Source organism: Anopheles moucheti, chromosome 2 (assembly GCF_943734755.1).
Source record: "Anopheles moucheti chromosome 2, idAnoMoucSN_F20_07, whole genome shotgun sequence".
Lineage (NCBI taxonomy): Eukaryota > Metazoa > Arthropoda > Insecta > Diptera > Culicidae > Anopheles > Anopheles moucheti.
In genome coordinates, this window is record NC_069140.1 from 94907616 (window position 1) to 94922123 (window position 14508).

At 47.5% G+C, this 14508-nt stretch overlaps 1 protein-coding gene across 1 annotated transcript in view; it reads left to right on the top strand.

The window, feature by feature from the left end:
- The first annotated feature begins 780 nt into the window (after nucleotides 1–780).
- Nucleotides 781–14508, top strand: part of LOC128310636 (uncharacterized) — a 34062-nt gene continuing 20334 nt past the window's right edge. The window contains exons 1-2 of the mRNA XM_053047326.1: nucleotides 781–912; nucleotides 2470–3106. Coding sequence (XP_052903286.1) covers nucleotides 2618–3106 — 489 coding nt within the window. The 5' untranslated portion in view covers nucleotides 781–912; nucleotides 2470–2617. The remainder of the gene's footprint in view (nucleotides 913–2469; nucleotides 3107–14508) is intronic.

The following is a 14508-nucleotide window of genomic DNA, read 5'->3' on the forward strand; positions in this document are numbered from 1 at the left end:
TGACTGGTTTGACTGGCCACGCGTAGAATTTCTGCCTCCTTGTCCTCTGGGAGAACATTTAGTCGTGCTGGCAGTAGCCACAATTTGCACCACTTTGCTATTTTATGCATTTTTGATACAGCACAACACTCTGGTATAACTTTAACGCTGGTAGTTATATCACGCTGATATAACTTTTAATAAAGCAGTTTAAATAATCGTTGCTTTATCGAACCTTTTTTGTTTCCTTACTATTTTAACGGAATATCCTAGAATAATCTTAGTGTAATCCTTACGCGCACTTCTCAACTGCAACTGCACGTGAGTTCACCCCACAGCCCAAGGCAGAGCGAGAAGGCACACGAAGCAGTGCAATGTATGAAAGGGAAGGAATGATACCTTATCGAGAGCCGTTCGGTTTGTGGAGTCAGCCGGTGGGAAGCGCGGTGAAAATGGTAGTTGCGGAGTAAAAATTGCTCCCTGGGATGTTCATGCAGAGCGAGAAGGCAACAAAAGCAGCGGAATGCACGACTGGGATGGGAAGAAAATCTCACGAGAGAGCGACCCAGTGAGTGGGTTCGGCACGGTGACACTGGTTGCGTGAGCTGCGGGGTAAACATTGCTCGCTGGGCGAGCCCTCGACACGAGTGCCAGTTCAAATCGACCTTTCCGACGGTGCGGTTCGCTCGCGCGGTCCTCCACCAAACCAGAACGCAGTCGCGATCGCGCTAATTCCGAGATCGAAGGGAAAATTCAATGTGTCGTGCAGCAATGTGCGCGGCCGTGTGCATTTTAGGCAGATATAATTAACACAAAAACGACTACTAAAGCTAAGCAAACCCCTGCATTTTTTTTTCGAACCCATCGAGCGAAAATACGAAACGAAAATTAACAAACACGTGCTGGGGTGAAATTTATAGGTGCTAAGTGAAGGTATGGAAACAAGTGAATCAGAGGTTGTTCGCGCCGGAATGGAATGTGTAGCACTTCCGCAATAACAAGCAACACCACACACACAAAAAAAATTGTGTTCGAAAATTTGTAGCCACAGCTTTCGGCAAGCTCGTTGGTGAAGTTTTTCGCAGCATCGTTTACGTGCGTTTTATGTACTGCGAAAATAAAAAAAAACGGCTCGCAAGTGTGTCAGTGTTGGAGTGTGTTTTGGTTTGTTTTTTGTTTGGGGTGTTATGTTGAATCGTTCGTTACAGATCGTGAAACTTGATGCACACAGGCCGGGGCTTGGTGCGGTGCAACAGTGAAGCGAAGCAAGAATTAAATATCGCACAACGCAGAGAGTGATGGTGTCCATGGCAACGGATGGTGCAGTGTATGATCGAACGAACGAGCCAAGCCGAATGTGTTGTTAAAGTTTGCGCTGTGAGGATGGCACGTCGTCTAAAACGAGACACCGAATTATTTATTTCGCCTTTTTCCCCCACTGGATCCTCTTTTTTTGGGCTGCTTCAGGTTTTCGGCCGTTTTTCTCCAAAAAATCAAAAAATCACTTATTGAAAACCGCCTCGTTCGTGCCGGCTATCAAGATCTTTATCGGGTTATGCAGTGGGACGGTGTTCGAACGCCCTCAAAGCTACCCGTCCCTCACCAAGAATGCTCCGACGAATGGAACTCCTCACGAAGAAACAAAAGAACATCACGTTTGAGACCACTTTTCCTGGCGTTTAACTTTCTGCCTAAGACAAGTGAAAATTAGGAGCAAATTGGCGGTTGTTTGCTTGCCCAACCAGCCACCGCCCCGAAGGGTTCTGCTGCTCAAGGGATGCAAGGGTATATATCGTATCTTTCCCGGCTGCGTTACGAGCCACTCGTCGAACGTAGCATGAACATCGACACATAGCCGGCAGGGATTATTGATGGGGACGCCACCTTCGTGTAACAGCAGCAAACAATTTGCATAACACAATTCCCATTGCTCCACACCATCCACAAGGGTTTTGTGCGTGTGTGTATGTGTGTCGCACTCCCCTCCCCCTCAAATGGTTGGATGCGAACCTGGCAGACGATCGTACCGCCGCGAAAACGCCTGCCATTTGAAAGTATAATTGTAATCAGTGTACAAACCACATTAAGACTCTCACTGCCGACATTGCAAGGTACACCTCTCCCTTCGGGGAAAAGGGCCTCCACGCTTACTTTGACCGCATTTGGACGCGTCTGGTGTGACACACAGCCACACGGTTGCTTTTTTTTTTGCTTTTTCTAAGGTCCGCCCGCACAGCCCTGTTTCGGTGCGACTACTACCCATTCCACCCATTCCTACGCGCGGTGCATGTGAATGTGAACTCGATCGCTCAAGAATCGAGTGTAAACGCGTGGGGTCAAACCGCGAACGCGCTTGTCGATCGATCGTGCGCACCAAACCACTACCATTCTAGCTATCTTTACCCGCCGATAGTGGATTCGTAGTGGCGTAGTGACCGCAGCTTCATGACTCAACCACGGTGTTTGTTTGTTCTGTTTTTTTTTCCGCAGGCATTTGACGCTATTGTTGTAAGTTTCAAGTGTTTTCTAGCAGACTCGCGCTGAGTGTTCGCCAGCCGATCGTGCGAATTGTCTGCGCAGGTGATAGTGACAGTTGCATGTGGTGGCAAGCAATGCACAATCGCGTAACCGTGTCACGATGATGCGTGCCAGTAGCAATTCCAGGCTAATAGCCACCAGTCACCCCGTTCCCGGATGCGGTCCGTGTCCGGGCGATGAGCCACCGACCGCCGATGGCATGCTGCTCGCCGTGGGCTTCAAACGGACACTGCACACACCGGCACCAGGCAAGCAGCACACATACAGTTATCCGCACCATCACCACTACCGCAGCCGGGGTGGCCAGAATATTCGGCGGGGTGTGCTGCGCGTGCCCAAATTCCTGTCGTTCCTGTTGTTCCTAGTTATCTGTGATAGTCAGACAGTATCCCGTGCCGCATTTCGGACGTACGCCGCCACCATCGGTCCCTGGCCGGGTGCGGATGGCGACACCGACAGTATTATTAGCGGCAGTGACGGTGGTGCCGGCGACGCAGGGTCCACATCCGGCGCGGCCATCAACCGCACCAAGCTGCAGGAGATCGTGCTGGAAGGACTCGGTCTCAGTGCGCTGCCCGACGTTCGCATGGTAAGTGTAGTGAGCAACACCAGTTGCCTAATTAATCGCATCCGGCGGGGGTCGGCCCGTGTGCGAATGTTTGCATTGCTTGGGACGCGGTACTGCGTGCTGGGAACTTGAAACCCGGGGACCGATCATGATGGGGTGATATTTCGGAGTACTTCGTACGGAAAATTGGTGCGCTCTAAAGCTAACGATCTGTGCTGAAGTTGGGAAGTTGTTGGATGAGTTTTGAGATTAGGTAATGTGCCGGTTAGGTGGACGAACGTTCAAGCATCGTTTACACCACCTTTATGATGTATTTTAAACACACTACGGTTGACAAAAACAAACCTCTGTTTAATACGGCTCTTAAACTACCAGCGCAAGATGCCGAGCACCGACCGCAACTTGGCTTCGCTGCTCCATTTATAGCGCGATGTAGTGTTAGTTGATGAGCTATAAACATTTTCAATTAACGTGTTCAAGCACTCCCATCCCCGGGGTGAAAGTGAAATCCATGCCGAAGCACACCGTGGTGCCGGTGGTGTCCACAACCGAACCACATCCAGCAGGGTGTCACACACGCACCGTCGCAGCCGTCAGGTTGTTGTCAATCATCGTCATCCTGCTCGTCACCAGGCTAATAATCAGCATCACCGTCAGCCACCACGGCCACTACTAATGTGCCAATAATCACCGCTCACCGATGTCTAGTGCATGAGAGTCATGAGTAGTCGAGCGCACAGTCGAAAGCGTCCAGGGAAGCATCCGGGAAATGATGGGAGTGCATAAATCTAGAACTCGGCCATCCCCCGAAGGCAAGGACAATCTTCTGTTGCTGCACTTCCGCTCCTTGTTTGCACTTTCGTCCTTCCCACCCCTCTCCCCACCCATCCATTTCCGCCCGTTTGCCGTTCGTTATTTTCTTCCCGTCCCTTTTGCGGCAAACCTCCACGCGAACGGTGCAACCGATTGGGACGAGAAAATGCCCCGAAGGTCAAAAAACATGGGATGCCAACGGAGTAAAATGCAAAAATCAATCCACAACACTTGTGCCAACCGGGAGGGGGTTAGGGAACCGTTCGCGTTGCTCTTGAACTTGAAGCAAAGTTCCACCGCGTTCCGCTTCCGGCACCAAACACTTTCTTCTTGCACCGCCCGGGAGTACCCCGGGGACCGAATGCCGAACTTCAGCACTCGGGCTGGCAAATATGGTACTGCTGTAATAAAACTTTTCCACACTGTTGCTTTTCCCCGTTCGCAACGCGCCGCGCACCACACATCCGGTGGTGCATTCGGTGCGGTGTGGGAACATTCTTTCGGCCAGCAAATTTCGGTTCGCCCGAAAACCGTTTCTGCCGTGCCGAATGCAATCGCATTGGGAGAAAATGTGTGCAGTGTGGATTTTCTTCAGATTTCACCCGGTGTTTTTCGTGGGGGGGGTGGTGGTGTCGAGGTGGGACCACCATAACCGTAAACCAGGCAAACCAAACAAGCACCTCGTACGTACGCCGGTTCGTTTGAGGGTGGTTTCTGGTACGCCTGTGACAGAGAGAAAAAGAGAGAGAAAAACGATGCACCAAACCAAACCGAGAATTTCATCCATTTTTCATCGAGTGCACGAGGTGCACTGCCTTCTGCCGGACGGCGGGTCAAACAAACGAACCAAATCAGGTCAAACGGCAAACTACCAAAATCCCGAAACTCGATTACAATGCTTCCGGGAAAAAAGAATGGGAGGCCCCGGTCATTTCTTGTGGTTAAGGAACTTTCCAGATGCAGTGGTTGTCAGCTGGTTCAGCCGGTTTTCCCAATCGATAACTGTATAATGGCTTTTTCTACTCTCAGAAGTTTCGACGGATTTTCACGAATATATTTATACTTCATTCGAGAACATATTAATGGATAAAATGTTTATTCCTTCCTGTGACTCTGGAGCTCTTGCAGTGAGCTAACGAAATTGAAATTGGGACTTTTCCACATCTATCCCTGCATTTTCCACTTCAATTTGAAAAGATTCAAAATCTTTTATACAAAAAGAGATAGAGGCTAGGTTCATAGAGGCTAAATACAAATAAATGATACAAGTCTTAGTGGCCTAACTGTCTGATTTTTTGTGAAGTATTTCGGAATATAATAAAATGTTGTAATATTATTTTTATAAGAATCAATCGATATTAATGGAGAATTTTTCCCCTAACCTTATTGAAAACCCCTGCAGTAGTTTAATATTTCAGGCCACGGCTAATAGTTTTTTATGATGGAGATGTTTACGTAAAGAGTAGGAAGAAAAGCTCGGGTCACTGCATTCGGTCACCTTCCCACAACACTTCCACCGTATGGAAAGAAATAGTCGATAATGATTTGTTTAGAGAATGTTCTATGCTCCAAATCGATCCGTCCCTATCCCTTTCGCCAGAAGGGGGTTTTCCATCCCTACAACGGTGAATGGCGATTGCAATCATGGTGCTGTGGATTGAATTAATTTCGCTTCCATCATTAGAGCCAAATGGAACCCAAGCGGCAAAATTAGAAAAATATACTCCACTCAAAGACACAACGCCAACGACAACTGCGAGACACCCTTCCGTGCCCATCAGACGGGGCCCCGATTGGGAGGGCCCCGAATCGATTGGCCCCCGGAGGCTGGATGGATTCACGCGATTCGCGCGCGACCGGGGCCTCCGTGTGCATGACACTACGAAAATAGAACTCCGGTGCGATTAATTTTAAATGAGCCTCGCATCGCGAAACTGCCTCGTGTTCGTTGCCAACGCGGATTGGGACCGTGGGGGTTGCTGAAACGAGGATTCCCCAGCCGTGGAGGGACGTGAGCATAATTCTGGGCAATTTTCGACGACCGGTCGAGCACCGCGGTAGTGTCGCTGGTGTTTCTGGAGCAGCGAAGTTTTCCCAACTCCTGGTTTTGGGGTTTAGCTCCCTTTGGTATGGTTATATGTAAAAGTTTTTAAAATTTATCCAGCTTGTTGGTTGCTTTTTTTTCGTCTGTTCCTATTTTCGCTGCTTCCTTTCGCTACCCAAAAACACGAACACTCACACAGATTCAATATTCTAATTTCATCCCTCGATTGTGCACCGTCTCGACCGTCCGATTCACCCGAAGCCTTCCGCGCCCCCAGGGAAAGCAAACATCTGGGCGGGCTAATAAGCGCTGGGGTTCCTTATGGGGAAAAAAACATCCTTCCGTTTTCAAAGGGCGAGTCGAAATAAATGAAGGCAAAAGAAAAACGAAACCGATTCGCAACCGGCAGACGACCAAGATGTCAGACGCAATGAGCGATTTTATTAGATTTGCGATGTTGTAATCGGTCCCAAACTTCTGGCCCTAACTTCGATGCTCCCACTCCTCCCCCAGTGCACTCTTTCGTTCCAGCTGATCGTGGAGCTACATTTACCCTTCCTTTCGTGCAAACAGCTGCCAGCTGGGTATGGCGCTTCGTTTTTTATCCCCCCTTTATTCCAGCATTTTCCCAACATTCCGAGCCCAACTTTTGCGCGAGTTGTTTCGGGAAATATCGGCAGCAGCGGAAGACGGACCGCACCGCCAAAGGAAGATACACAGTGAAGGGCGTCTTTTGAGCCAGATTTAAAATTGGCTACCAGTAGAAAATTTTCTCAAACAGAAAGAGCGAGAGCAAGACCAAAAAAAAACACAACAACGAAGCATATTAAAAAAGCGACCAGTTAAGCATGCACACAAAAAAGTATATAATCCAATACGCACACAAGAAAACCTGGAAACCTTCTTTTGTCCGTAAGCAAAATCTTCAAGATGCACACGCCAGGCACAAGCGCCACCACCGATAAGCAGCTTCCATCCCCAGTGTTCTGATAAGTCGATTGCTCGTTTGTTCGACCGGGTGGAAAAAATACGCCAACAACTGCATAAGCATGCAGCTAAAAACTTTATCGATCCGTGTCGCAAAAACTGCCACATATCCTGTCGGACCCCAAGCCCGCCTTATCGGTTGGCCGTACGGTTCCTTAAGCAAACCGATTAGGTCGTGTGCGAGTTGTACTTGTGCTGCTGATGATGCTTATGCAAATGTGCACCCCCCGAAGTCCGGGCCGTCTTTACCGGTGAGGTGAAGACCATATACGGCAAAATACAAACCAACAAAAATAAACACAATAAACCCCACACTTGAAAGCGGATTTGGAAAGGAAGCAGGTTCTGTTTTTTTGTTGCTGCTCCAAAATTGATTTGTTGGCACATTAATTTAATTCCTCCACCGGTGCCAGAAGATGATCACGCTGTACCCATGTGTCCGTTTATTATTAAACGAAAGAAAAAAATGCATGGCGCAAACCTGCTGCTGCGTGGCTTTATAATTCCATCAATATGTAGATAGTTGTTGATTGTGGAGTTTTGTTTGCCTGTTCGGGTTTGGGGGAGGAGACAGTTAAATTGGTCACACTTTTAAAGGACAAAAATATCGTTCCAAAACAATACTGAAAGAATGGATGAATGAATGAAGCAGTTACGTCCTGATTAGTATGGTAATACGTCATATCTCAAGGATACTTCGATGGGCGGTGGGCCCATAATTCGCTGGATTAAATTGACGGAACACACGCCCGATTGAACACACTGGAATTGTGGTGAGGTCTTTGGGTGAACTAAAAAGTTTTTTTCTGTTTTTAAATTTAACTAAAAAGTGATTATCTTTCGACAATATATTTGAATTCTATAATATGTTTAAGTTGATTGCTGTTTATGTAATATTCTGACAGCACCGACTGTAATTTAAACTATTAAAAGAGGTTGAAAGAAACCCGTATCGAAGAACACTTTTTAATATTAAAGAATTCCTATTAACTGTTATTGATCTTTATCCAGCCCGCGATATTTACGCTCCCAGTACTTACCTGTGGCTCTGAGACATAAAACACGAGAAAAATTATTGAACCTGTATACGTGAAAAGACCTTGGAAGGAGTCGCTACACAGTCAAGTTCTATAAATTGTACGATGAATTTATACATTGTACATATTGGAATATGTACTAATGTAGAACATTAATGCAGAATAGCTTCTTTGCTAATGTTTTTGCATTTGATAGTTACTACAAATCTTTATGTTTAAAATTTTAAATAGTTATAAAACAGTCAATTAACATTACTTTCGTAACAACCCAACAACACTGACACCGTGCGGAGTGCAATCTTCGATCGAACAACCTCAAAGTGCCTACTGATGATGTGATTTTGATAACCGCAAGCCGTCCTTCTTCGACGATAATGTCCACAGCTTTCCATCGTCCGAGTTCCTGCTCCTTCGCCGATGCATTATTCAATTACCCGGCCCGTAACCGGTAACCACACCAATGCCTGGTCCACCAGACACTTCCTGGCTACCTATCTGAAGGGATTTTCCGAGAAAAGACAAAAAAAATACACACAGCGATTCCAAAGCGCCAGTGACCTACTAACACGTAGTAACTTGAAGTGTGTTTGATTTAATTATAATTAGAATTAGAAGTCCTCCTCAGTCCACCCGGTGGTTGCCCTAGAAGCCGCAAAGCCGGCCAAACCGCTGAATTGCGGCAGCTTCCATTAGCGAAATCTGTCCCACAGCGGAGGCAGTTCGATGGGGGTTGGGGCGTAGCACTTTCGTGCATAATTAAAATTGAATTTGATGCAACTCTGGCTGCAACTTTCCTTCGGGCAGCGGATTCCGGTAAGCTCACGCCACACATTAACCAGGGTCATTTCGTTCACTTTATTCATCCCGGTGGGCCGGCAATGGGAAGAACAAAAACTAATCAAAGCGAAACCAAATCGACCGGCGAGTATTACGCAACAGTCAACAGGGCAACAGGTTCTGTCAGCTGATGCACTTGCCAGGGTAATTAATTCGCCGTTTTTTTTGCCTCAAAGAAAGTGTCCATCCAGCCCACAACTGAACACGCAACGAGCTCGATTTTACATCCTTATTATGCTAGCCGCGTACGCGTGCCCGTGGTTGTGTTTTCGCTTCTTACTAGACGAAGAGCGGCTAAGTCGGTCGTGTCGTGTACGGTTGGTCGAGAACTTTTCCCACTGCCCGAGCGCCCGCGTTCGGAAACAATTCGAACTCTTGCTCAATTTACATAATTGAACCCCGCTGATGTCCGGCCGAGGCGTCTCCACCGCGATGATGGTCGTGGACATGCAGTTGGTACGTCGCATTCGTCGCCGTAAGTGCTACAAATCGCATTCACCGTCCGCTGTCGTTTGTCGCCGTCTCCAGTCACTTGCGGCGAGTGATTTATCGCGCAAAAGGGTTCATCCGTCCAGCCCATAGCCAACCCCACTAACCTGCTTCGTTTTAATTATCCTCGAGCCGACGCCGGCTACGGAGACGGAACCACGCTTGGACGACGTAATATCGACAAATTGTTCACATGTCTCCCTGCGTTCAACCGGACTCCCCCCAACCGGACCAGTCCTGATCGTACGCTCGATCGTCGGCTTTCATTGCGCATCGTTCAACATCACCATCACCATCATCATCGATTGCAGATTGCAAGCGCCAGTGTCTCCTATGTCTGGTCTAAGTCTCGGGTCCTTTGGAGACTCATGAGGTTGTTGCGCATGCGGACAGGTTGGGGTTGCTCCATAAAGTGCAACACATGTCCGCACGAGGCTGGTGCATTTGACATTAATGGGTGTGTTAAAGTGTCGTTTTGGGAAGCTTGTCCGGGTCCGCTTGGGCAAAAGTTCGCCGATGAACTGTTGGAAACGAGAATGTTTGAAAGGAAGACTACAAAAGGAGAACATGTTGTTATTGGCTCAAACGGCATGTATTGAGCTATTTAATTGGCATTTCTATTGGATTACAACTTCTATTACTAATTCTAAACTTATTGAACAAAACTTCAAGGATTTCGTCTAAACGCTGTTCAAAGCCTAACCTACTCTTATAGCTCTTTTGAACTGAATTTCGCAACCCGCTGTTTCTTATTGACTCGAGCGGCAAAACCCCGACGACAATAGCTGCTAATAAAGTATTTACACTAAATGGTCGAATGATTATGTATTACCCACTCAAGCAGCACCGCACGAACACGCAACACCCGTCCGGGTGTGGATCAACGGCGTTCCTCCATCCCATTAACACAGCCATCACCCCATCACCGGCAAGAAAGTGATCAATTTTCTAGTGCAATCTGACCTGACCCGCTCGTAAAGCTTGGATGAGCCTAAGAGCCGTCGTAAATTCTTCTGCCCGCGCGGTACCCGCGAGTGCCCGCGAGTGTGGACCGTCACTAATAAAAATAAAGCCGGCCATCGCAAGGTATTCTCTTCCTCGTTCTGTACACGGAGTGTGTACAACGCGCCCCTACTTGAACTCGATGATCTGCTACAGTGGGGCAGCCATATGTCGAGCGTGTAAAATTGATTAACAACCAATACCAATTATCGGCATATCAGCTTATAATAAACATTCCGGTGCTTCTTTTTCTACTTTGTACAATCTCAGGTGAAGACCAATGAAAACAAAAAAAACCCCGTTGAATTCCTTGAATCGATTGCAAAAAATAAACTCCAACCGTGAATGAAGAGTCGCCAGCAGCAGAGAGATTGGTTCTTTCGATTGCAGATTTTTGGTTTTGCACGGCTTACCGGTCGCAAATTTGCAAAATTGATAGCCCGGAATTTTTAACGACAAAATGTGAAGGAGATGAAAATACCAATTCACAACAACATCAACAAAAACCCCACGCCAACGATCAGGGAAAAGCCGTTTAACTAGTTTCGGGTTTGATGCCACCTCGTTTTTTTGGGGGGGGAGGGACATTATCTTTGCAATAAATTGTTTTTTTAACGTTTGGGACGTTGCACAACTGCTCGAATCGAAATCGAAATCGGTCCTGCTAAATCCATCGGACCACTCAACACGGGACTCGCTCATGTTGATAAGAAATTGAGTTCTGGCCGAAGATTCGATTGCTTGCACCGGTGTAAATCAGGATGAAAGGAATTAGTTTCATTTTGATGGAAATAAAAGCTTCCCATCCCGAGCTGCACTGTTTAGGCACATCGCGTAATCCACCCCTAATATCAGTAAACCACAAAACCGATTGCTTGTAAATGTCTTCATTATGATCCTCGATCTTAACGATCGTCCGCAAGGTTGCGAGGTTGTGTGTAGATCGTACACTCCCAAAGCGCTCGTCACTGCGCTCAACACACATTCGGTCACGTGAGCAGCCTCGATAAGAAAACGGGACCAGTTTATGGTACGAGGCCACATCTCGCTGCTCCCACACTGCTACCTCACAGGCAGGCGCTAGCTGCCACGCACTGGCCCACCTTGCCGGATGTTCGAGCAGTCGCTCGGGAACGGTCCCACGATCGCATCGCAGGCCGTCGATACGCGGGCGAAACGCTACACGCACCAATCGTAATCGTAAAACAATGCTTTCCAACAAAACCTGATGCTTATCTACCGATCACGCAAACTTACCGCACGCACACTATGCCTGGCGAGAACCTAATTAAACATGACGGAACACACCGGACTGTGTGCGCTGGTTTGCCAGATTGCGCAGTGTGCTCGAGTGTTCGACAGGCTGTGCGTTAGAAGACGCTGCCGGACATTCAATGCAACGTTTCTATCGATTTCTTCCCGTGGTGCCATAATTGGACGACACTTAGAAGTGACCTCTCGTTTAGGTTGATTTTGCATCTGAAGTTTGTAACCACCTGCAGACGGTTTAATAATCGGCCTGGTCTTCACAGCCGACATGCACTATGCGTTGGTTTGACGCAAAATATTCCCTTGTATCCCCTTCCCGCGCTTGGACTGCAATCACAGCGAACGTTGGAGTGGATTAAACGTATCGGTTGGACGTCCTAGAGTGGCGCGAGCCGAAATGAATATGGAAGACTACTGCCATAAAAATCGACCATTAGCTAAACAGGTTTGCGAGTGTGTGCTTTTTTTTTTTTGTTCATTAATTTCATTTCTGCCCCCATCGCTTGACACTGATAGAAGCGCACCGGTGACCGCTGTCGGACACCGCATGCCACCGGCCAGTCGCCAACTGTGTGCCTCTTTTTGCCTTGCGATTGTTTTAATGGTTGATATTTTTGATTCTCCTTCTTTTGCACCTTGGGACCTGACGCTGTTATATAGCTTCTAGACCTCCGGAACCTGGATGGCCACAAACCATCCAACGCAGAGGAAGGCGAATGGAATCCTCAGCTCTTGCTGTGACGTTGACAGCAGGATGTTAACAGCTACGCCGCTCAACGCACATGTGCGAATTGTTCATTTATTACCCAAAGACATTAGGATAAGCACATTTATGACACTTTTTTTCACCGTCCTGCACCTAGACGATCATGTTCGCAAGATCTCACCTTGGATCTCACAAGCTGATCCTCTTCACCTTTCTATCGTAAAAGTGAAAGAATACACCCCTATCCCGGTGTGACGCTATGACATTCGCAACCCCTGAAGCTATTTTATGGACTTACACTCAAATGCCGAAATTTGCGAATGATTGATTATCACTTTCGGAGTCGGTGCTGAATGACTCCGACCACCCGCTGTACCTGTCAAGAAACTGCTCAAGCCCATGATCATAAACTTCTTCTCAAAAAAAAAGGAAAAACGTGGCAAATCCTTCCGTGCCTTATGGCTTTCTGTGGAATAATACCAATCATATTGCTTCTTCATGTCGACATGAGTTCGTCGAAGAACAATCCGAAGGTCACTCGACGGCTGGACTAATGCATCTCATCAATAATGATGATAAACCACTGTGTACGAGAAGTGTCTGTGCGTTTATTTTTTTTTCTCTGTCCAATTCCCTGACAACTTAAATGTCTCCCCGGGAGATTCTTCCTGGAATTACTCTCCTCGAAAATGTCGCTACAAAATGACAGCTGATATGACAGATCGAACAAAACATCTCTTCTTGCTTCTCCGTCTGCTACAAATAGCCAGATCACGCCGGATCATTCACACGCAAAATAACTGTTGGCTAATTTTAAAAAGTTTAATCACACTGCTTAATTTAATGATGATGACTACAGATCGCTAAACATGAGCAGCGACCATTTCGTTTTTCACCACCCAGTCAAACTTGTTTATTGCACGTGTTTAGCTGGTGAACGCTGTACGCCCACCACAAGACGCGGCAGAGACCGAGGGGTGGTACCAATTGAATATCGAATTCCTGCTCGTACACCAATTAGTTTGCTATAAATTTTATGTCTACTCGTTGCGGGTGACAGTTGTGTATTCATTCTTTTTGCTCTGAGCTAATGTTTCGCTCAGGAATTTTATTTTCCTTACTCACCCATACACGCACTATCGCACAGTAGGCCGTTTCGCTGGTGAGATTTCGATTTGCAAAAAAAAAGGAAAAATCCAGTACCGGCAGCCAACTTGGATCCACTTTGGCCGAAACGTCCTTGCCCCGGGGCAAAGAATGCCCACTACAGCGACACCGTCGCACCATCGCTTCTATTATAGGCGTTGCTATTTTGGGGTCGAATTTTCCATTCTTGCTCCTCCAAAAACCCCCGTCCCAGCACGCACGATGTGTCCGCATCCCATCGAGTTCCATTTTTATCCCCGCTATTCACTCGCCGCCGCTCACTTGATGGGGAGACCTTATCCTCCCGCTTGTCAAAACAACGCCGTCACCATGATTTGCTGGTGAGGCGACCAACGACAACAATATCCAAGGGAAAAGCAACACAAATCGCCATCATTTTCACCGAAGGAATCTTACGGTGAACAGTTGGAGCCGTTTACAAAACAAAAAGTCAACAGCGATCCAAGGAATGTCTGGAATTTGTGAAAATGAAACAACAAAACAAAAACGCACGACGACACTCTGGTGGCGCCTGTCGAATGTCGCGAGGAATTCGCGACATCAACAACGACATCACTCAGAAAGGTAATGCACGCCGGTTGCCCTACCCCACGGGACCGTTGATGGGAAGGGAGGTCCCAACGGATCGTAAAGATTCTTGATAGACGATCGCCAACCAGCCTGACGTTCGATGACGTGGAAGCAGAACGTAAAGTCATCGACATGAGCATACATCCTTACGGGGATTTGTGGATGGATTCTTCGAGGAGCGTTTTTTTTACGCTTTACGACCTCCACTGCACAATCTTGCACCTTTCGGTGAGCAATTCAGTCCACCCGGTACAGCACAATAACAGGTAACTGGCCGGTGTAGTGTTCCGCACAACTTTACGACCCTACCGGTGGTCCTCCGAAGCGTCCCTGCTGGTTGGCTTCAACCGGAACTGGTCTTTCCGCTTGCTACAAAGTTTCGTCCATCAGGTCGTCCAGAAATTCATGGACAAATCGGTGATTGTACGTGGCCGTGACACACGGACCCTTCAGCTTGTGGTGATGGTTTCGATCGATTTTTATGATCGTTGGCCCGTACATG